Source organism: Rhinoraja longicauda, chromosome 12 (genome assembly GCF_053455715.1).
Source record: "Rhinoraja longicauda isolate Sanriku21f chromosome 12, sRhiLon1.1, whole genome shotgun sequence".
NCBI lineage: Eukaryota > Metazoa > Chordata > Chondrichthyes > Rajiformes > Arhynchobatidae > Rhinoraja > Rhinoraja longicauda.
Window position 1 is genome coordinate 27,607,970 of NC_135964.1, and position 24,127 is coordinate 27,632,096.

Consider the following 24,127-nt stretch of genomic DNA (forward strand, 5'->3'; position numbering starts at 1 on the left):
CATACTTGTCGGTTTCTGTCGGGTCGGTGACGTACTGTGCGACCCGTGCGGACGTTTCCGACGGCAGGACGCTCAGTAGGTGGTAGAACCTGGTCGCGTCCTCCTGTATTCCCCGGAGGTGGAACTGTGCCTCCGCTTGGGCGAACCACAGGCGTGGTTGGTGGGCCCAGAACGGGGGCAGATGAACGCCGAGTGCGTTTAGCGTCGATGCCTCCCGATGGGACATCTTGGTGATCTGTGATCACGTCGGGGTCACCACTATGGCGAGTCGTAGGCGAAGTACGTTGAGGTAGACGTTTATTATAACATTAACAACCGTGACAATCAACGCATCAAACGACAGACAACCATAAATCTTACTGTCTCCTTCGGAGGACTAAACGAGACTGAACCGTTCCTTTACCTGCGCACCACCTCACCCCTTCTACCAATCAGAGGGTTCGATGGTCTGGACCAATCCCTGTGTCCCTACAATATACAAATTTATTTCAACAATATGTACAAAAGAGAACTTTTCCTGACTGCATTTAGTTAGAACATAAAACATGTTAGAAGATTCTAATGTCTCAAAAGTTGCGATATTTGTGGCATAATTAATAAATTACCTAGTTAGAAAATTACCTACTCTGGGCCCATCCTATTTTATCGTATTAATTTTAGTTCACATTTTCTATGTGTTTGGTTCCATTAGGCTATTGAGAGTTTTGCTGTCAAAGTGAAGGAAACCGCACAGGTGCTTCAGACATTTGGAACAGAACTTGCTGAATCTGAATTGCCAAATGATGTAACAGCAACTTTGTGTCTTGTAACAGTGCACACAGAAAAGCGAGACAAGATGAAGGTAATGTGATAGACACAATGAGAATGAATGCATATGTAAGTAGCAAGGTGTATATACTGAACAAGGCCTACATTGTCAGCAGCCAAAGAGTCACAGCATGGAAACAACCCCTTCAGCCCAACTTGTCCATGCCGACCAAGATGCCCCATCTGAACTAGTCCCATTTGCCTGCATTTGACCTATATATCCCGATAAACCTTTCCCATCCTTGTACCAATAGCTGAGCTAAACCTTAGCAAAGTTGAAACTGCTGGTTGCATTTGCCTCTCTTGCATTTTGTTCCATTGAAGTCATACATGGTGCTTGGCTGTTTTTAGCAGCCAGAATTATATTATACACACATATGCACATCTCCTTAATGTGTGTAATGATTATTGGGAGAAACTTGTCCATGTTGAACTACCCGTAGCAACTCCATCTGAGCACATGAGAGTGTAGAATACAATATGTAGAGATCTCTCTGCCGTTTAATATTTGTTACTACAGACAGAAATGTGTAAGAACATGTGAATTTAGAGCAGGAATAGTCCACCCAGCTCCTCAGACCTGCTCTGCCATTCAATAAGATCATGACTGGTCTGACTGTAATCTCAATTTTGTATTCTCATCTGCCCCCGGTAACCTTTCATCTCCTTGCTTTCATTGAATTTATCCATCTCAATAATATTTAAAATCTCCTTCCATCACCCTTTGAGGAAATCCAAGGAGCCTCACAACCCTTTGAGAGATTAAAAAAATGGCCTCATCTCTGGCTTAAATGAGTCTTTTTTAAATAGTGAACCTTTTTTCTAAGTTCTTCCAGAGGGGGAATCATTCTTTCCACAATTACCCTATCAAGATCCCATAGGATTTTATTTCTTCCCAATGTAAAGAAAGTGTATAATCTTAAATTGGAATTCTTATTCTACTTGTGAATTTTAAATTGTCTGTTTCCTCTCTCCAAAAGAATGATATAAACCAGGCACGAAGCCAAGGTTATTGCCTCCTCTCCTGCATTCAGGAACCTGTGAACAGAAATCCAGGGCATCTGCTCAACATAGATGAACTGGATAATCGGAGCACAGTGGAACGGTGAGCTTTCATGGTCATTTCATTGACTGTGGTTTCTCTTGCTCCTTCTGAAATGGGACAAAATGTCAGGTGAATTATAATCCCATCCTCAAATAGAGGATTGCTGTCTTGCTCTTCTGCAGTACTTTGAATGGCAGTCCTTTGAAAACGCCACATGTGGCAATTCAGCTTTGGCACTGTTTCATGTGTTAGGGTATTGACTGGAATATATACTTCTGTTAAGAGCGTCCAAAGATCACCACAGACTATTTTAGAATGTTGTAACAAAAATGTACAGTAGATTAAATGGTGCCTGTTCAATGAGAAGAACAAGTGAATCTTGGAGATTATGTTCACCATCAGAATCAAGTTGGAACAGAGTTGTGAACTGTAAGTGAATTATTTATGCGATGTGTAAAATATTTATTAATGTAAAATAAATAAATATTTATTTATTTACCCATGCTTCTGCCTCTGAATTGCTTAGTTCGCAAGTCACAACATGGGCTACTTAGGAGTTCTGTTTCTGTTGATGAAATAAACTGTGGTGATCTTTGATGTTTTAATCTTAAAAGAAGCATGGGTTTTGGCCAATTTCCCATCACTTGTTGAAGCTGAAATGCTACACTATGCCTTTTCAGTAACTCTGTTTAGATATTCTAATAGGGCAACATTTGATGTAAACTGAAGTTAATGTGCTACTTGAGGCCCCTCCCAATTTCCTTCATCTAACCATAGAAACATAGAAACATAGAAAATAGGTGCAGGAGGAGGCCATTCGGCCATTCGAGCCAGCATCTCCATTAATTGTGATCATGGCTGATCGTCCCCAATCAATAACCCGTGCCTGCCTTCTCCCCATATCCCACGATTCCACTAGCCCCTAGAGCTCTATCTAACTCTCTCTTAAATCCATCCAGTAATTTGGCTTCCACTGCCCTTTGTGGCAGAGAATTCCACAAATTCACAACTTCAAAAAAAAAAATTCTCACCTCAGTTTTAAATGGCCTCCCCTTTATTCTAAGACTGTGTCCCCTGGTTCTGGACTCGCCCAACATTGGGAACTTTTTTACTGCATCTAGCTTGTCCAGTCCTTTTATAATTTTATATGTTTCTATAAGATCCCCTCTCATCATTCTAAACTCCAGTGAATACAAGCCTAGTCTTTTCAATCTTTCCTCATATGACAGTCCCGCCATCCCAGGGATCAATCTCGTGAACCTATGCTGCACTGCCTCAATTACAAGGATGTCCTTCCTCAAATTAGGAGACCAAAACTGTACACAATACTCCAGATGTGGTCTTACCAGGGCACTATACAACTGCAGAAGAACCTCTTTACCCCTATACTGAAATCCTTTTGTTATGAAGTCCAACATTCCATTAGCTTTCTTCACTGCCTGCTGTACCTGCACGCCAACTTTCAGTGACTGGTGTACAAGGACACCCAGGTCTCGCTGCACCTCCCCCTTACCTAACCTAACTCTATTGAGAAAATAATCAGCCTCCTTGTTTTTGCCGCCAAAGTGGATAACCTCACATTTATCTATATTATACTGCGTCTGCCATGCACCTGCCCACTCACTCAACCTGTCCAGATCACCCTGCAACCTCCTAACATCCTCTTCACAGTTTACACTGCCACCCAGCTTTGTGTCATCCGCAAACTTGCTAGTGTTGCTTCTTTTTTTTTTTTTTTTTTTTTTTTAAATTTTATTTTTGTTAGAAGTAAGTACAATAGTGTGGTACTTGAGTACCTAATACATAAATACATATTTCCATTCTTGTACAACTTCATACTTTTGATTTAATAATAAAAGAACAGTGAGAGAAGAAAGAAATAAGAAATAAAGAGTGTCGGAATAGATAGTCAAGCGAGTAGAAACAGAAAGCAAAAGAAATAAAGGATAGAGATGAAAAGTTAAAAGATTGAAAGAAAAGAAGACAGTAAAGAAAAGAAAGATTAGGGGAGATCTACCTATCTCGTATTTTTGCCCATCCGTCACCCGGTTCTAAACCGTTTAATTTCTAAGGTTATGTTATGTTGCACCATATGCTTGCAAAAAATTGATAAAAGGAGACCAAATCTTTAAGAATTGGTCTACTTTGCCTAATAGGAGGAATCTCATTTCTTCAAAATGTAACGTTTCAGACATGCTTGAAATCCACATTTTGAATGTTGGCGTAGGTGCGTTTTTCCAAAATTTGAGTATTAGTTTTTTTGCTGTTATTAGACCGTAATTAAGAAAAGCTTCTTGGAATATAGTTAGTTTACTTCCCTCTTCCATTGATCCAAAGATAATCAATTCTGTACTGGGGTTCAATTTTGTGTTAAATAGTTTTGTAAAAATTCCAAAAATTTCATTCCAAAATTTATACAGTTTTGTACAATAGACAAAGGAATGTGCTATAGTGGCTTTTTGAGTTAGACATTTGTCGCAGATGGGGGAAACATTTGAAAATATTTTATTCAGTCTAGTTTTCGAATAATATAATCTATGTAAAATTTTAAATTGAACTAGGTTGTGTCTTACATTCATTGAACATTTATTTACATATAATAAATTTTTATCCCATCTATCGTTCGGAATTTTTATCAATAACTCTTGTTCCCAGTCCCTTCTAATTGCCTCTGTCGTTGGTGTTTCTATATTTAGAATTATATTATATAAGTAAGATATTAAATTGCTTGATTCTGCCTTTCTATTCATTCCTTCCTCCAATAAGTCTGGGGTTGAGGTTTGATATCCTTGTATATGTTTTTTCAAATAATCTTGGATTTGAAGGTATTTGAAATATTGATTACTTTTCAAATTATATTTTAGTTGTAATTGTTGGAATGGTAAAAAAATTCCCATTTCATACATATCTCCCATCGTTTTGATTCCTATTCTTTCCCAATGGATAAACGTTGTATCAATAATAGATGGTTTGAATGAAGGATTATTAGCTATTGGAGAAAGAAACGATAATTTTCTTAATTTTAAAGTTAGTTTTATTTGTTTCCAAATTCGTATTATACTATGAATAATTGGATTCTTCTTATATATTATATTGTTCAGTTTTATCGGGGAAAGAAGGATCGCTCCTATATTGTAAGGGGAACAATCCTCTTTCTCCATTCTTATCCAATCTACCTGTTGGGCAGAACTGTCCAACCAGTAGATTATATTTTTAATATTCACTGCCCAATAATAATACAATCTCGTGAACCTATGCTGCACTGCCTCAATTACAAGGATGTCCTTCCTCAAATTAGGAGACCAAAACTGTACACAATACTCCAGATGTGGTCTTACCAGGGCACTATACAACTGCAGAAGAACCTCTTTACCCCTATACTGAAATCCTTTTGTTATGAAGTCCAACATTCCATTAGCTTTCTTCACTGCCTGCTGTACCTGCACGCCAACTTTCAGTGACTGGTGTACAAGGACACCCAGGTCTCGCTGCACCTCCCCCTTACCTAACCTAACTCTATTGAGAAAATAATCAGCCTCCTTGTTTTTGCCGCCAAAGTGGATAACCTCACATTTATCTATATTATACTGCGTCTGCCATGCACCTGCCCACTCACTCAACCTGTCCAGATCACCCTGCAACCTCCTAACATCCTCTTCACAGTTTACACTGCCACCCAGCTTTGTGTCATCCGCAAACTTGCTAGTGTTGCTTCTAATTCCCTCTTTCAATCATTAATATATATGGTAAACGGTTGCGGTCCCAACACCGAGCCTTGCGGCATTCCACTCGCCACTGCCTGCCATTCTGAAAAGGACCCGTTTCTTCCTACTCTTTGCTTCCTGTCTGCCAACCAATTTTCTATCTATGTCAACACCCTACCCCCAATACCATGTGCTCTAATTCTAGTCACCAATCTCCCGTGCGGGACCTTATCAATGGCTTTCTTTGTTTAGATACATTACATCCACTGGCTCCCCTTCATCCATTTTACTTGTCACATCCTCAAAAAACTCCAGAAGATTAGTCAAGCATGATTTCCCTTTCATAAATCCATGCTGACTTGGACTTATCCTTTTATTGCTATCCAAATGCACCGTTATTACCTCTTTAATAATTGAGTCCAGCATCTTTCCCACCACCAAAGTCAGGCTAACCGGTCTGTAATTCCCCATTTTCTCTCTCGCTCCTTTCTTGAAAAGTGGGATAACATTAGCTATCCTCCAGTCCACTGGAATTTCTAAGTTTGAAAGAAAATAACTGCAGATGCTGGTACAAATCAAAAGTATTTATTTCACAAAATGCTGGAGTAACTCAGCAGGTCAGGCAGCATCTCAGGAGAGAAGGAATGGGTGACATTTCGGGTCGAGACCCTTCTTCAGACTGATGTCAGGTCGGCGGGACAAAGGAAGGATATAGGTGGAGACAGGAAGATAGAGGGAGAACTGGGAAGGGGGAGGGGAAGAGAGGGACAGAGGAACTATCTAAAGTTGGAGAATTCAATGTTCATACCACTGGGCTGCAAGTTTCCCAAGCGAAATATGAGGTGCTGTTCCTCCAATTTCCGGTGGGCCTCACTATGGCACTGGAAGAGGCCCATGACAGAAAGGTCAGACTGGGAGTGGGAGGGGGAGTTGAAGTGCTCGGCCACCGGTAGATCAGGTTGGTTAAGGCGGACTGAGCGAAGGTGTTGAGTGAAACGATCGCCGAGCCTGCGTTTGGTTTCGCCGATGTAAATAAGTTGACATCTAGAGCAGCGGAAACAATAGATGAGGTTGGAGGAGGCGCAGGTGAACCTCTGTCTCACCTGGAAAGACTGTTTGGGTCCTTGGATGGAGTTGAGGGGGGAGGTAAAGGGACAGGTGTTGCAGAAATGTAAGTTTGAAAGATCTGCTCTGAACGATTCAATCTGCTCATTGTTCTTCTGGTGACAGATAGCAGTGGATCTTTTCATGTTCACATTGAGATTGTGCTAAACAGAATGCCATTCTGCTTAAAAAGAAAGTGCTACTTCTGCTCAATGCACTGATATTCATTCACAGATAGTCACTAACAGTTATAAATAGAATGGTAAAGAAGGCAGACGGTATGCTTGCCTTCATCAGTTGGGTCATTGAGTATAAGAGTCAAGAGGTCATGTTGCAGCTTTATAAAATTGTGATTAGGCTGTATTTGGAGCATTGTGGTAGTTTTGCTCACCCCATTAGAGGAAGAATGTGAAAGTTGAAGAAGTGTCCCGACCTGAAACATCACCTGTCCATTCTCTCCATGGATGCTGCCTGACCTGCTGAGTACCTCCAGCAATTTTTGTTTCAATCAAGATTCCAAAATCTGCAGTTTCTTTTGTCTGTGGTTTAGCAGCATTCTCTGTTTTGGATAGCATTAGCTATAAGGAAAGCTTGGGCAAACTTGGATTGTTTTCTCTATAACATCGACGTTTGAGGGGAGCCCTGATAGAAGTACATAAATTTATGAGGGGCATAGATAGAATAGATAGTCAGAACTGTTTTCCAGGGTGGAGATATCATGCACTAGGGGGCATAAATTTAAAACGAGAAGGGAAAAGTCTAAAGGAGATGTGCGGGGCAAGTTTGTTTAACAGAGAGCAATTGGTGCCCGAAACCTGCTGCTAGGGGTGGTGGTGGAGCAGATACAATAGTGGCATTTAATGGGTTTTTAGATGGGCACAAGGATATGCAACGAATGGGGCTATATGGATCATGTGAAGGCTGAGGAGATTAGTTTAACATAGCATCATATTCAGCGCTGACATTTTGGGCCAAAGGCCCTGTTCCTCTGTTGTGCATCATTGTTCCACGTTAAGAGTGAAAATCCACCTGCTTGACCCCTCTTGGGATTTAACGACACGTTTCACTTGGTAATGATCCTGTAGTTTCTGTTGTCCTACCTGGGAATCACTCCATGATAACAAAATATCAACCATGCAAATAGCAGTGAGTAGCTCTGATAGGAAGACAGTTTTTCAGCTGCCTATCTTCTCTGTGGTAACTTTAGGACTTGGGTCATAAACAAAAGTGTGGATGTGGAGGTATTTATCCAATTATACTTTGCAATACTGCCTTACTGTGTATTGCTAGTTGTTTTCCACCACAGTAGATGAAGCCTTATAAGAACATTGCCTAAGATTTTCCTTCTATTTGCAGGTTGATTGCTCAATTAAATGAGACCGAAATGGCCTTTGATGAGTTTTGGGATAAGCACCAGCTGAAGCTTGAGCAGTGTTTGCAACTCCGACAGTTTGAGAAAAAATTCCGAGAGGTGAGTGTTGAGATTCCCATGCAGGAGAGAAGTAGGTGAGGCACACATCAAGCCTCAGCCACCAGTGACATTGTCTGTGTTGGATATAGTGTGTAATGATTATGGTGTTTGATCAGTGATCTAGACGTTAGCACTATCTGTAAATATAAATTTAATTTGAGATGGATGCAAAGATAAACAATCGTAAGAATATAGTGACAGTGCCAATTCTAATTTATTGATCTCATAAGAGTGGCCAAGGTTAATTGGAATATTTACAAATATCATTGTACACTACTAGCCTCAAAAACTATGCAAGACCCCCGACTATACAAGTGACCCCCACCACATATTTGGCAACAATCGATGTTCCTATTGAAAGTAACAAGGAAACCCCTATAACTGGAGGTCTCTTTCCAGTGGGATTTCTTCACAGCTCAGTTCTGTGTCTTCTGTGTTCCATAGTATTATAGCTTTATTGGCTAGAATTTAAGGGCGACACAGTGGTAAAGTTGCTGCCTTACAGCGCCAGGGACCCGGGTTCAATCCCGACTACAGGTGCTCTCCCTGTGACTTGCATGGGGTTTCTCCGGGTGCTCTGGTTTCCTCCTACACTCCAAATACGTACAGATCTGTAGGTTAATTGGCTTTGGTTAAATTGTATATTGTCCCGAGTGTATTTGTACGATAGTGGCTAGTGTGTGGGGATCACTGGTCGGCATGGGCCAAAGGGCCTGTTTCCGCGCTGTATCTCTTAAATTAAACTAAACTAATCTAAGCAAGAGTAGTGAGGTCATGTATGAACTGAGTAAGGCATTTGTTTAATCCTCGTCTAGTACAGTGGAGGCTTATGTCACCTCCCTCCAGGAAGTATGCAACCATACTTGAAGGCACAGAGATTTTGAGGATGATTCTTAGATTGAAGGCTTATAGTTATGAAAAGGTACTGTCTAAACTGGGGCTGTTTTCGTCACAGCAAAGAAGTCCATGGGAGACTTTATAGAGGGCACAAAATTAGGTCTAGAAAGAGAGAATGGGAAATGTCTTTAGTAGAGAAGACCAGTAACTAGAGCATGTAGGGTTAAAGTAGTTGGGAGAAAGATTAGAGGGCAGATGAGAAAACAAACACAATGATTAGTGGAGTCTGCAACTTACTGCCTCAATTTTCAAATGTACATGGATAAGCACTTGAAATCTATAACCAATGAAGCTACAGGCTGGGGACTGTATGATTAATCTAAATAATCATCTGTTCCATGGGTTTCTATTATACTAATAATCGCTTTAAATCAGCACTAGAGTTAACATTTGTACCCCACCACGCAGGTTTGGTGGAATGATTGTAATGGATGATAGTAGATCCTCTTCTGAGACTACCACGTGCTTATCACTACTGTGAATCTTGCACCAACATACTAAGGCCTTTCATGGCATGCACGCGCTTCCAGGCACTCAACTACACAAAGCACACTATCTGGATGCATTGCACAACACTCATGAGTCTACTTCCATTCATTACTGGGCTAGGTGGCATATGACCATTGCCAGGAATAACTTTAATGGCTCTGGGAGCTAAGGCAGGCCAGAGATAAGGGCACTTTATTGAAAGTTATCAAACAGCATTTAACATCCGATCATGTAAGGGATTAGAATAAAGTTTAGGAAAGGAAGTAGATTCTAAGGCATAGGCAATTGAAAATCAAGGATGTTCAAATGGCCAAACTGGAGGAATATGGAGATGTGCTTGTAGGAGTGGAAAAGTATGGAAATCTTGTGTTGTAGGACTGAAGGAGATTACAGAACTGAAGAGGGATGAGGTCCAGGAAGGATTTGAAAACAAAAGGGCGGGTATTTCAAATCGGAGCTAATGCTAGCCTGGAGACTATGTAGTCAAGGAGATGGTTGCACGGTAGATGGTGGGAGTTTGGAAGCTTGCAGAAGATTTCTGGAAAAGCTCTATGTCAGGAAGAAGGTAAGCCACATGAGCATTAGAAATGTCAAGTCTAGAATTAACAAAGTCAGATATATGGTTTTCAGCTAGAGATAAGACCAGCCAGTGTGAAGAAAAGAGGTGCTCCAGTGATCTTTATGTTTTCTGGTGCATGACTTGGTGACAGATTGGATATGAGATAATCCCAACTTTCTGAATGGTCTGGCTCAACATCGGAAAAAGGTCCAACAATGAGGATAAAGTCTGTGCCTAGAAATCAGATTCTGTGATGGAGACCAAGAAAAGTGGTTTAGACCTTCTTCTCACAAAGTCAAAATCTATTTATCCCAAGGTTGTATATTGGACAAGTAGCATGACAGAATGGCATGTGGAGAGATGCAGTTTTGATGTTGAGCTGGGATTTGCCAGCATGCATTTGGAGCGTGTGGCAATTCCAATGATGTTCTGGGAGTACAGCGTGCATGTTTGAAATAAGAGGGAGTAATGATGCAGGAATGAGAAGGGAAGTTAATGTAAGCAGTTTTCTAGCTGTGACCTATAGTCAGGAATGGAAACAGGCAGGACCAGTTGCCTTTCTCAGTCTCAAAAGTTAAGGGCTCATATAAACATGGGCATGTGGCACATCTTGCATAGTCATAGCTCTCAATCCATAGGGGATTCAGAAAATAAAGAAAATGGAGAAACCTTAGATAATAGGACCTTGCTGGTCAGATTAGGCAAAAGCCTGTTAAACCTTTAACATTCCCCAAATAGGAAGAAAAAGCTGCATCTTCCCAACACTTACAACAAAATGAAATAATAGTTCCTTATTTAGAGATGTCCAGTATTAAAACGCATGCTATACATCTGATCGGGAGGTCTTTTGACACCTAATGTATCTCCTCTCTCCTTGTTGTTTTAGAGTAAGGCAGCTTTGGATATCATAACAGAACGGTACAGTATTTTCACAGATGTTGGAAACAGCTCAACTCATGTGGGCCACATAATCAGGGAACTTTACAACCTTGAAGAAAAATCTCAGGTAACATATAATTGTCACAATTCTGTCAACAAATGTAGTATAGAAATTGATGAGTTTTACTATTTTTGACCGTTGGAAAGTGTGGCAAATTATAGGCCCTGTCCCACTTAGACGATTTTTTTTGGCGACTGCCATAGTGGTAGCAGGTCGTCGAAAAACCAGTGACTGGACCCCCCTACGACAATGTCTACGACAAGCTACAACAACCTACCACCCAGTCGACATCAAGCTACGGCAAGCAATCGACAACCGGCGACCCAATCATCGCGAGGAGGACGTCCACCTACAGCCACACCTACGATGGTGTCACCTACGACAACCACAGAGGCGACAACCTATGATAACCGAAGTCAACCTATGTCCACCCATGACAAGCTACGCCACTGAAGACTGATGACAACTGAAGACAATTCACCCAGTTTCACCCAGTTTTCCTATAAAAGGGGATGTATGGTAGGGTTTCCAATCATTCTGCATCATGACTATTTGAAAGTGATGCCATGAGAAACTACTCTGAAATACAATAACTTCATACATCAATTTTCCGTCAAAATGTCAAGAATTTCCTTTATTGATATTGAAACAAACAAAATGTTTTAAAAGTTTGATAAGAACATACAACAGTCCATACAAAAATATTGTAATAAACTTCAATAAATTTCAATAAAATTTAAACTTTAAACAGACTACAAGTGCAAAAACATACAAACACGAACATCATTTATGGACACATTACACAGATGGGTGATCAGATCAAGTCCACACTTGGAATTCACCGAAGTCAGCACCCACGACAACCTACGTCACCTGGCCACAACCTACGACAGCACCTATGTAAGGATATGTCAAGCTACGCTCATTGGCGTCAAATCCACTGTCGACGATTTTTTTTTAACATTCTGAAAATTCAGCAGCGACCAGAAAGACGCTATGACTCTTTGGAGATGACTCACGACCATACAGGCGACACCCCAGCGACCATGTGGCGACAGCCTAGTCGCCTAAAAAATCGCCTAAGTGGGACAGGCCCTATAAGTGGTGAGGCTTTCTGGTGTGCTGGCTAAGTAAACATTCTCCCTGCAGCCGTGTACTGCAGTGCAGGGATGGTTAATGAATGAATGAGCCAGGAACTGATGTTATAAGCAGAATACAGCTGGAGGAATTTGGAGGGCCAGGAAGCATTCTTAGAGGGAAATGGATGGACGACATTTCATGGTGGAGACTTTGTCAGACTGATGGATTAGAGAAGGAGAAAGCTGGCAAAGAAAGGGAAGGGGCAAGAACTGGCAAGGATTCAGATGAGGAGGGGTTGATTGGAAGATGAGTCTGGTGGAGGAGGGCTGGGTGAAAATATTAATCAAGGCTGAAGGTGAAATGGACATGACAGAAATTATGTTGCACAACCACAAGATACGATAATGAATGCGCAATTCTATCATCATCTCCCATCAAACATTAGCAACGCTTGGACAGTCCTAAATTCAGGAATGTGTTGTCTACTTTGAATCCAGGCTGGATGGGAGGCTGGGTAATGTCAGCCCAAGGGATCTGGTTTATTGAGATCCTAGCTTCTCAAATTTGGGAAAAGGTAGAGGAATGACCTTCTTCCTAAAAAGGACACAGCACCATCACCATAATTCCCACAGAAGAAAGCAAAATAGGCATGGGGGAAGCTACCTGGAATATTCATCAATCTAAGTCTGATTTAAATTAAGGTGTCACTTACCAAGGGCAAGAAACTGCTTACATTTCTTCTTCATGATAGACGTTAATGTGATCCCTAACCTCCATCAGAACTCTCCGACCATGGCAATAGACAATAGACAATAGGTGCAGGAGTAGGCCATTCGGCCCTTCGAGCCAGCACCGCCATTCAATGTGATCATGGCTGATCATTCTCAATCAGTCCCCCGTTCCTGCCTTCTCCCCATACCCCCTGACTCCGCTATCCTTAAGAGCTCTATCTAGCTCTCTCTTGAATGTATTCAGAGAATTGGCCTCCACTGCCCTCTGAGGCAGAGAATGGCAAATTACTTCTATAAATTTGCATATGCTGCAAATCCTCAGTATTTGAGGAAACAAGTATTTTATATTCAACAGTACAGCACAAGAATAGGCCCTTTGGCCCACAATTCTGTTCCAAACACGATGCCAAAGCCATCACATCTATCTGCACATAACCCATATCCCTCCATTCCCTGCATATCCATGTCTATCCAAAAGTCTTTTAAATGCCACTAACCTACCTGCTTCAACCATCACATTTGGCAGCGTGTTCCAGGCACTCGGCTTCCTCGGTTTAAAAAACCTTGCTCTGCACATCACCATTAAACTTTGATCCTCTCTCCTTAAAGCTAAGTATTTAATTTTTCCTTCCGGGGGAAAAGATTCTGACCTATCCTATCCATGCCTTCATAATTTTATGTACTTCTATCAGGTCTCCCTGCAACCTCCAGGGTATCAGAGAAAACAATCCAAGTCTATCCAATCTCTGCCTTTTGCTAATAACCCCTAAGCCTGACATAATTCTGTAAACCTTCTCTGCATCCTTTCCAAACCTTCCACATTTCCTCTAATGGGCTACCAGAACTTCACGCAATATTCCAAATGTGGCCTAACCAAAGTTCTATAAAGCTGCATCATGACTTCCTGAACCTTATACTCTATCTACTTGTGTTGCCGCTTTCAAGGAGTTATGGACTTGGACCCCCTCTGTACATCATTGCTGTTATGGGCCATGTCATTAATTGTATGTTGTAAAAGTTTATTATTGTAAAAGTGCAATACCTCACACTTGGATTAAACTCCATCTGCCATTTCTTCGCCCATTTTTTAAAGCAGTTCTATATCCCGCTGTATACTTAGACTGCCTTCCTCACAGTCCACGCCCCAGAAATCTTGGTGTCATCTGTAAACTTGTAACCAACCCATCTACATTTATGTCCAAGTCATTTATATGTATCGCAAACAGCGGCAATTCATGTCCCAGAAGTGAAGTCCAATAGAATTCACATGACCATAAGAATGAATAGTGTGGGGAAAGAATACAGTCGTCACTGATGTGGGTCAAGCAATCAATGCACATCCCTCTGAAAGCAAGGTGAAATGATCAAGGACCAAGACTCAGTCTGCACGCACTAGAACGGACACTTTAAAGATCTCCTTGATCATGACACTGTCCTTTACATGAACTTCTTAATTCCATTTCACAGCAAACTACTCAATCCAGTCTTGCTGTTGCCCCTGAATGACAGGCAGTTGAAAAGGCCGCACACCAACAGAGAAACAGCTTTGGCCATGTTATCCTTGGTGAAGATCTAAAATGGTGGATAAGATAGTTTTTTCAGATGATTTAATTAATTGATTTTAAACCCCCCTACTCCCACAATGAGATTTGAATTCATGTCTTTGAAAGAACCCCTTGGTACTAGGAGTTAATTGCTCCGTGCAAGTAAATGTAGGGCCAGATGCATCAATTAGGAATAGAACTAAGATACTCGGCACATTATTCTATTATGGTGGATCTGACTGGAACCTCGACACTGCATTTATGTGTATTGACATTCACTTTCTTGATTATGAATCATCTAATCTCTGCTTTAAAACAAATATTTGGTTTTGAACTAGATGTGAACAAATGACATTAAAACAAATACATTTAGGCTTTCTGAATTACTGATGCACTGATAGAATCATTTAGGGCAAAACATCAAATGAATTACTCTAAGAATATGAATTATTTCTGTTGTAACAGGAAGCACTGGACAGAGCAGAGGCATTGACTGTCCGGGGAGATAAGCTGATAGAGGATAATCATTATGCTCTGGATACAATAATCCCCAAATGCAACGAACTGAGAGGCGTCTGCGACAATCTAGTGAATGGAATAAAAATTAAGAAGGAATTGCTTAATCAATCAATGGAGTTGCACACGAGACTGGAACAGGTATGGTCATCAATGTACTACAATAGAATTATGAATGGTATGCAACCCTAGCATTGAGTTTAAGACTAAACATTTATGGTGAATACTTTGGCACATAGCACTCATCTCTGTTTGTCTTACTGGCAAATATCATTCAGAAACAGCTATCCACATCATTCAGGCGAAATATTCAAAAATAATAAAGGCGCACATTCTTAAAACCCTGCTTGACAAAGCATATGTACCTTGAAGAAATAATATGAAAACATTTTCTACTGTAACCCAAACAAATAAAAATAACACTTTCTTGAGAAGTTTGATGGGTAGAGGTTTGCTGGCTCCACTGTAACTGAGATAAATACTACCAGATATCTTAGGTTATTGGCAGGGCTTGAGCTGAGAGATCCCTTCTCCCCTTTGTTCCACAGGCCATGCAATGGTGCGACTCTGGGATTTACCTACTGGCTTCGCAACCTGTTGATAAATGTCAGTCCCAAGATGGGGCAGAGGCTGCCTTGCAGGAGATCGAAAGATATTTGGATACTGCCACAGGCCAGAAGATGGAGGATCTGGCTAACATTCGCACCAAGTATGCAGTAATCCTTGGAGACGATCTCGTGGTAATTATCTGGGGATGTTGGAGACTACAGAGAGACACTGTGATGCTGACTTGTTTTATATCTGTTAATTATTTCAATTCCTGTTAAGCAATGAAAACTTTTGTTAACTGGGGTGCAAATTATAATCTAAAAAATAAGGGTGGTTTTGGATTATGGCGGATGTTAAAATGTAAAAAAAATTCTAAACCACCAATCCACCAATTTCTAGCTTCAGTGGAGGGAAGATGGGAGATGAACATTTCAGTTGAGCTTATAGGACTTGGTATTACAATCCCTACTTAATCTCTTGAGTGGAGGTAGGGGTAAAGACTTCATTGGGGTCATCAGAGATATAATGTACTGTGGAGTTTATGGGGGAAGCTGCGGATGCTGAAAATCTGAAATAAAAACTGAAAATGTTGGAAAACTTCAGCTGGTCTGACAGAACCTGTGGCAAGTCAGATCCACAGATGCTGCTCAAACTGCTGAGCAATCCAGCATTTTTTGTTTTCAGTCCTCCATGGAAATGCGGAATGGATTCTAAGCCACCACTCTAACAGCCGCAAGCTCCCTATCCGCTACTACATCCAGATCCTTCGGGTGTTCCTAGTCTGACAAGAAGCTAGACATCCAGCAAGCTTACATTGGGTAAAGAAAATATTTGAAAAAGTGAGACACACTTATATAGGGCAAGATCTACTGCTCCCTGCTCTTAGAGCTGCCTTAGGCATGTAGAAACCCCCCTCAAACAGCAGAATCTTGCTATAAATGGATCTCTATTGTGAACCGAGATTAACAACAGCCTTTCAGCAAAAGAAAAGTGGGAAAGCAAGAAAACTTATTGCAAAATGTCATTCCTCTACCTAAACCACCATAGATCCAGGTGGGTGCTAAAATCATTCAAATCTCCTAAACCAATAGCAATTACATTTAATAATAAACCACTGAGAGTAGATTAATATCCCTGATTGGAAGTTAAATCTCAGGAGCTGTAATTGATACTGATCAGCTTTCAATCTCCTAATTGAAGCAGTATGAAGCGAACATTGCACAAAAAATGATGAAACCAACGCAATAATACGAAGAACAATAATGTGCAGGAGGCACAGTGTTACAGCAGTAGAACTGCTACCTTACAGCGCCATACTGTTAGATTATAAATGACCCAAGCAGAATATGAGGTGTTGTTCCTCCGTCTCTCTGCAGCTTTCTTGGCCCTCCACTAGAATCAGTCGGAATAAAGGTCCCAACCCAAAACGTCACCTATTCATGTTCTCCAGAGATGCTGCCTGACCCACTGAATTACTTCAACACTGTGGAACTTTTTTATTAACCAGCATTGGTAGTTCCTTATGACTACACCATACCACCCCAGAAAATAAGCCAACATAATCAATGACCACTCATACTGTGGCCAATCTCCCTTCTCTCTCCCCCCCCCCCCCCCCCCCCCCCCCCCGAGTCGGGCAGAATTTAGAAAAGTTTGAAAAGACATAACACCAGAGTCAAGAACAGCTTCTTTCCCGCTGTTATCTGAACAGACCACTCATATGCTTAGGATGAATTCTCGATCTTAAAATATACCTCATTACACCCTTGCACTTTAACAAAATCTGTACTTTCTCTGTAACTGTGACACAATATTCTGCACTTTATTCTCTTTTGCACCACCTGTTGCACGTATGGTATGATCTGCCTGAATAGTATGCAAAACAAAGCTTTTCATTATATCTCGGTGCAATATAATAATATATTCCTTTATTCGTCCCACACCGGGGAAATTTAGCGATACCAATAATACCCCACTCTCCTAATTTCCCTGTAACCTGTGTTGTATTCTCTTTTGCATGCCCATCAACTCCCCTTTGATTCTTTTCATGTCTTAGTAGCAGAATTAAGCAATTTGGCCCATCGAGTCTACTCCGTCATTCAATCGTGACTGATCTATCATTCCCTCTCAACCCCACTCTCTTGCCTTCTCCCCCATAACATTTGACGCCCTTACTAATCAAGAACCTGTCAATCTCCACTTCCAGCCTGTTTCCCCACTCTATCTCTAAGGTAAAGTCTAAAGCTCTATAAGATCACTCCTCATCCTCCTGTGCTCCAAGGAATAAAAGTCTTGTCTGTTCAACCTTTTCCTATAGCTCTGGCCCTCGAATTCTGGCAATATCCTCATGAATCTTCTCTGCACCCTTTACAACTTAACAACATCTTTCCTATCACAGAGTGAACAAAACTGAACACAATACTCCAAATGTGGCCTCACCAATGTCTTGTACAACTGTAACATAATATCTCAACTTTTATTATAAGAAAATAACTGCAGATGCTGGTACAAATCGATTTATTCACAAAATGCTGGAGTAACTCAGCAGGTCAGGCAGCATCTTGGGAGAGAAGGAATGGGTGACGTTTCGGGTCGAGACCCTTCTTCAGACTGATGTCGGGGGCGGGACAAAGGAAGGATATAGGTGGAGACAGGAAGATAGAGGGAGATCTGGGAAGGAGTAGGGGAAGGGAGGGACAGAGGAACAATCTAAAGTTGGAGAAGTCGATGTTCATACCGCTGGGCTGCCCAGGCAAAATATGAGGTGCTGTTCCTCCAATTTCCGGTGGGCCTCACTATGGCACTGGAGGAGGCCCATGACAGAAAGGTCAGAATGGGAGGGGGAGTTGAAGTGCTCGGCCACCGGGAGATCAGTTTGATTAATGCGGACCGAGTGCAGGTGTTCAGCGAAGCGATCGCCGAGCCTGCGCTTGGTTTCGCCGATGTAAATAAGTTGACATCTAGAGCAGCATCTCAACTTTTATACTCAGTACTCTAACTGATGAAGGCTAATGTGCCGAAAGTCTCTTGATCCACTCTATCTACCAGTGATACCACTTTCAAGGAACTCTGTACCTACGCTCCTAGATCTCTCTGCTCTACAACCCCAGAGACCTGCCTTTCACTGTGAAGTTCCTGTCCTGGTTTGACTTCCCAAAATGGAACACCTCACACTTATCTGTATTAAACTCCATTAACCATTCCTCAGCCACATGCACAACTGATCAAGATCCTGCTGCAATTTTTCATAATCATCGTCGCTATCTACGATGCCACCCACTTTTGTGTCATCTGCAAACTTACTGAACATGCCTTGTACATTCTCATCTAAATCATTGATAAAAACCACAAAGAGCAGAACAACCTTCCACCATCACCCGCTGCTTCCTTCCATGAAGGCAATTCTCTATCCAGTCGACTAAGCCACCCTGAATCCCATGCGATATAACCTTCCAGTGCAGCCTATCATGCAAACCTTATCCAATGCCTTTCTGGTCCTTTCTGGTCCATATAGACAATGTCAATGGCTTTGCCCTCATCAACCTTTTTTAGTTACTTCAAAAATCTCATTCAGATTCATGAGGCACAATATGTGAGGTAGATATGTGGAGGTAGACACAAAATGCTGGAGTAACTCAGTGGGTCAGGCAGCATCTCTGGAGAGAAGGACTGGGTGACTTTTTGGGTCGAGACCCTTCTTCAAACTGATGTCAGGAGAGGGGGTGGGACAAAAATAGAATCTAGGTATGTGATGTTCTGGGCATCATGTTCAGCACAGACATAGTGGGCCAAAAGGCATTTTCTTGTGCTGTACTGTTCTGTGTACACAAAGGGCAGTGGGTGTATGGAACAAACTGCAAGAGGAGGGAGTTGAGGCAGGGACTATCCCAACACTTAACAAACAGTTAGACAGGTACATGGTTAGAAGGGATATGGACCAAACACGGGCAGGTAGGACTAGTGTAGCTGGGACATGTTGGCTGGTGTGGGTAAGTTGAGCTGAAGGGCCTGTTTCCACACTGTATCACTCTATGACTCTTTACAGGAGAATAGTATAAATCGGATCACCATAGGAAATCTGAATGTAGCAGAGAGAATAAGAAGTTGAGGTAAGAGCTTTGAGATTGCTTATAAGTTTGATGACACTTCATTCATTTTTGCAGAACCATGTCCTGAAAATCTTCCAGAAACAGGAGGCAATGGAGGAGATGTTTGAAAAACGGCGCGTGAGCCTGAAGAAGTTGGCTGCAAAGCAAACCCGTCCTGTCCAACCAGTGGCTCCCCGACCAGAAGGAGTTACAAGGTCTCCCATGCTTCTCTCCAGCACAGGTACCTTTTTACCTTTTTCAGAGTTAAACCTCTTTAGAAGTGAGAGTTTGAGGTCAATGAAAAATTTGGTAGTAACTTGAAGCCAGAACAGTTGCACTGGAGTTTCCAGAACAACTGAGTTACTCCAACGCTTTGTTTTTTCTTACAAGTAATTAATCTTCTGCATGTAACAATGCAGCTAGATTCATGTGTCCTGACACCTCTTCGTTGACCATCGCTCAATAATGCTATCTCTTCTGCCTTGGTCTTCCTCATTGAACAAATAGCTGGGAACAATACTCCATGCCCTGTTCCCCGCACCCAGGATTCTGTTCTGGGCTGCGCACCTGCACCCTGTTCCAGGCCATGTATCCAGTGCTCAATCTTGACCATACACCTGGTTCTTGACCCAGAACGCGTACATGGCTGCTGTTTCAGGCCTTGTATCTGATTCCCAATCCAGACTACTCACCTGGCTCCTATTGCAGACCGTGTATCCAGTGCCCTATCCTGGCCTGCGTACTAGGCTCCTGTTCTGGGTCACACATCTGGCTCCTCATCCAGACAGCGAATCTGGTCCCTATCCTGGCCACACACCTGGCTCCTCTTCCAGGCTGTTGAGGTGGAATTCTGACTCGGAGGCATTTCGTTATAATCCTGCGAATGACAGCTTCACACCATTAGTTCCGCAGCCAAGCATTCACACTAAAGGTCCATACCTGAGATTCTGCAACTGACCCATGTTCCTGGCCACTCACCTGGCTCCTGTTCTGTGCTGTACATCTGTCCTCGGTCTCCACCATGTTCTATCTGCCACCTGGCCCATACCCTCTGTATTCCAGCTGTGCACCTGGACCCGTTCCCCACTCAAAGCAGCCAATCTGTACTTGCATGCTTAACAGAGGAACAACCATGTTTAATTTAAACTTTATCTTTCAGATAACAGAAAAGGATATGACCACAATTCCAGCCACAAAGTAAATGTAACCCAGATTAATCTGCTTAAAAAAAACAGAAGTCTTGCAAAGGTACAACTGTTTTTAACAGTTACATTTCGTAAGCTATTCAACTATTACCTGTAAACTCTGTCTCAGTAGTCCAGAGCAGTGATTAACTTGTGGTCGCATTAGGTCAAAGGGAGTAGTTCCTGACAGTGGTCAATTTGCTCAATATATATGTTTAAATATTGAGCATAAATAAATGGCTGAAGGAATTTAGTGGGCCATACAATGTATTTGGATGGAAATGCACATTTTGGATTGGAATCTTTCTTCAAACTGATGGAATAGGAGGGATGGGGTGGATCAATGCCTGGAAAGTGATAGGTGGTTGCGGATGTGTGAATCATTCGAGATAGGTGGAGAAAGTGACGAAGGGCAGAGGTGAAAAAGAGACAAAAGGGTGTTAGATAAGAAAACAGGAGAAGGAAAATGTAAAGCCAGAGGGAGGGATATTGGTGGAAGGTCACAGAGGGAGAGGAAAGAGGGGAGATAAAAGGAAAATAAAGGACGGATATGGGAGATAAGCATATGGAGGATGGAAAAGGTGCAGGGTGATTGGGGTGGTGGAAGAAATGTGTGCAACCGGGATGGGGTGGCAGAAGAAAGATTGGGGGGGGGGGGGGGTGGGTTGGTATTAGTGGAAATTCAGGAACTCAATATCATATCGTTGAGTTGAAAGCTCCCCAAGCGGAATATGAGGTGCTTTACTTCAATTTTGTGTGTGGTCTCACTCTGACAATGGAGGAGGCCATGGACAGTAATGTCTGTATGGCAATGGGAAGGTGAGTTGAAATGATTAGTGTAGGAGTTCACAGAATTGATGGCGTTTGTAGAGAGTTGTTAGAGTGAGTTTGTTACAAACTGCTGACTCCTTGAAAACAGTCTGTGAACTGAGCGCAGAGACAAAGAACAACTTGTGAACAAGGTTATAACTGATAAAAACCTAGACAGAACTGTGTACAACAACCCCTTCTCAGGATGAAGATAATAAGGTCATGCCAACCGGTCCCCTGGGAAGTGGATCAATAAGGAAGAGGCATAACATGGGTGATTGGGGCAAGTAATAGGTGGGAGACAGATCTGCTGGCCATTGATGCATGGCACATCACCTAAGCTCCTCTCGAGAACTAACTCCCTGATTTCCCACCTCTGGTGATTACCAAGGCATCTTCTGTACCAGCAGCTCACAAGTTAAGCCAGTCTGAAGCATCAGAATGATACATTAACTCTTGTGTGGTCCTAAAGCACACCTCCTCTCCACCACCAGGTGTACGTTGACTCCAAAAATAAGTTATGGAATGCTAAATTACTTTTTAAATGCCTGCTAGTGGTAATTTTATAGCCTTATTAATTATTGTCAGATTAATCACTGCAGTTCATAGAGTGAATCATGAAAATACAGTAAGATTTTTCATCTTTCCGTAGATTGAGATGAATGAGCTTGGCGATGGAAGGAAATGTTGCTCTTCAGATGATGAGGAGAACCTTGCAGTGTTAAGGAGGTGAGACATCAACTGGTATTGGGAAGAGCTGACAATAAAAAGAGATTTAAAAAAGTTGAAAACACTTTCAATGATCCTAAACTGACCATCTCTCTCCTATTACCTGCTTCTTAAATGTCCATCGTGATCTATAATGTGTCTGAGCATTGTCCATTTGTGACCTATCACCTTTCATTAAGCACTGTTGGCACTCTGGTGCAGCTCCTGTGGTCCGGGTTCAATTCTCACTTCCGATGTTGTCTGTGAACTTTGCATGTTCTCACTGTGACCCCATAGGTTTTGTTTCACATCTCAAAAACACTCCTCTGGAATGTAAATGGGTAGCAGGAGAAATTGATGGGAAGATAAGTGAGATTAGTGTAAATTAGTGTAAATCAGGGGTCAGCATTGACTTGGACTGAAGAACTTGTTTTCAGGCGATAACTGTCCATATCTGACCTACAACCTGGCTCTAAACATTATCTGTGATGCTTGCGGTGATAATGCTCCTCTGACAGTAGGCAACATACACCTATCTCAGAATGGTGAGCACCTTGGAAGTGAACTGAAGAAGTTGGTGTTCCCAATATTGTTGTTCTTAACCTTCTCAATAGTAAAGCTATTGATAGAAGACAGAGGGTTGTGGCATAAGGGCAATATTCAGGCTGGAGGTTTGTGGCCGGTGGAATTCCGTACTGGGACCTCTGCCATTTGTAATATATATAAATGATGAGGACATTAATGTAAATGGGTTGGTTAGTAAGTTAACAGACACCATAATTGCTGAAGATGCGGAATGTGAGGAAGGCTGTTTAGGTATACGGTGGGATATAGATCAGCTACAGAAATGGGCGGAGAAATGACAGATGGGGTTTAACACGAGCAAGTGTGAGGTGTTGCACTTTGGGATGTTGAATGTAAGGGGAAATGTACAATTCATGGCATGACCCTTAACAGCATTGATTTCCAGTGGGATCTTGGGGTCCAGGACCATAACTCCTTTAAAGTGACAACACAAGTAGATAATGTTCAAGAAGGCTTATGGTATGCTTGCCTTCATAGGTCATGGGTATTGAGTATAAGAGTTAGGAAGGCATAATGTAGCTTTATAGGACTTTTGTTAGGTCGCAAATGGAGCATTGTGTGTAGTTGCCGGGAGACCTGATAGAAGTATATAAAATTATGAGGGGCATAGATAGGGTAGATTGTCAGAACCTTTTTCTCAGGATGGAAATATCAAATACTAGAGGGCATAGATTTAAAGTGAGAGGGGCACCATTTAAAGATGTGCGGGACAAGCTTTTTTACACCGTGGGTGAAAACGTGCTGCCAGGGGTGATGGTTGAGGTAGATATAACAGTGGCATTTAAGAGACATTTGTATAGGTATATGTATACGCAGGTAATGGAGGTATATGGATTATGTGCAGGCAGTTAAAGTTGTCCATTTCTGCAGCTGATCAATATCCCACTGTGTCTTTTAACAGCATTCCTCACTGTGTGCGACTCTTCCAATTTTGGTGTTGTCAGCAAACGTACTCACTAACCCATCAACATTATAGTCTAGGTCATTTATATATATCATAAACAGTAGGGGTCCCAGCACATTTCCCTGTGGAACTCCATTGGTCTCAGGCATCCAGCCAGAATATCTATCTTCCACCGCACCCCTCTGAATCCATATGATCAAGTCATCATGAATCCCATACACATCTTATTCTTCTGGATCAGCCTCCCATGAGGGACCTTATCAAAAGCCTATGGTTAATGGTGAAACCATAACATTGATGGATTATTGGGCTGGGAAGAATTGCCCTACACCTATCCAGAATAACAATATGGGATCTTTGAGCAGAAAGGCCTTGATTATACATCTTACTGAAATATGGCATTTTCTCCATG

General features: G+C 41.8%; 1 protein-coding gene across 5 annotated transcripts in view; it reads left to right on the forward strand.

Annotated features, from left to right (window-relative positions):
• The window catches only part of mcf2la (mcf.2 cell line derived transforming sequence-like a), a 164,551-nt gene that overhangs the window by 107,592 nt on the left and 32,832 nt on the right, over positions 1 to 24,127 (forward strand). For all 5 annotated transcript variants that reach the window (XM_078409290.1, XM_078409291.1, XM_078409293.1 and 2 more), the window contains exons 7-15: positions 692 to 841; positions 1,788 to 1,912; positions 8,017 to 8,131; positions 10,963 to 11,082; positions 14,837 to 15,028; positions 15,436 to 15,627; positions 19,600 to 19,765; positions 20,684 to 20,772; positions 22,171 to 22,247. In XM_078409290.1, coding sequence (XP_078265416.1) covers positions 692 to 841; positions 1,788 to 1,912; positions 8,017 to 8,131; positions 10,963 to 11,082; positions 14,837 to 15,028; positions 15,436 to 15,627; positions 19,600 to 19,765; positions 20,684 to 20,772; positions 22,171 to 22,247 — 1,226 coding nt within the window. The remainder of the gene's footprint in view (positions 1 to 691; positions 842 to 1,787; positions 1,913 to 8,016; positions 8,132 to 10,962; positions 11,083 to 14,836; positions 15,029 to 15,435; positions 15,628 to 19,599; positions 19,766 to 20,683; positions 20,773 to 22,170; positions 22,248 to 24,127) is intronic.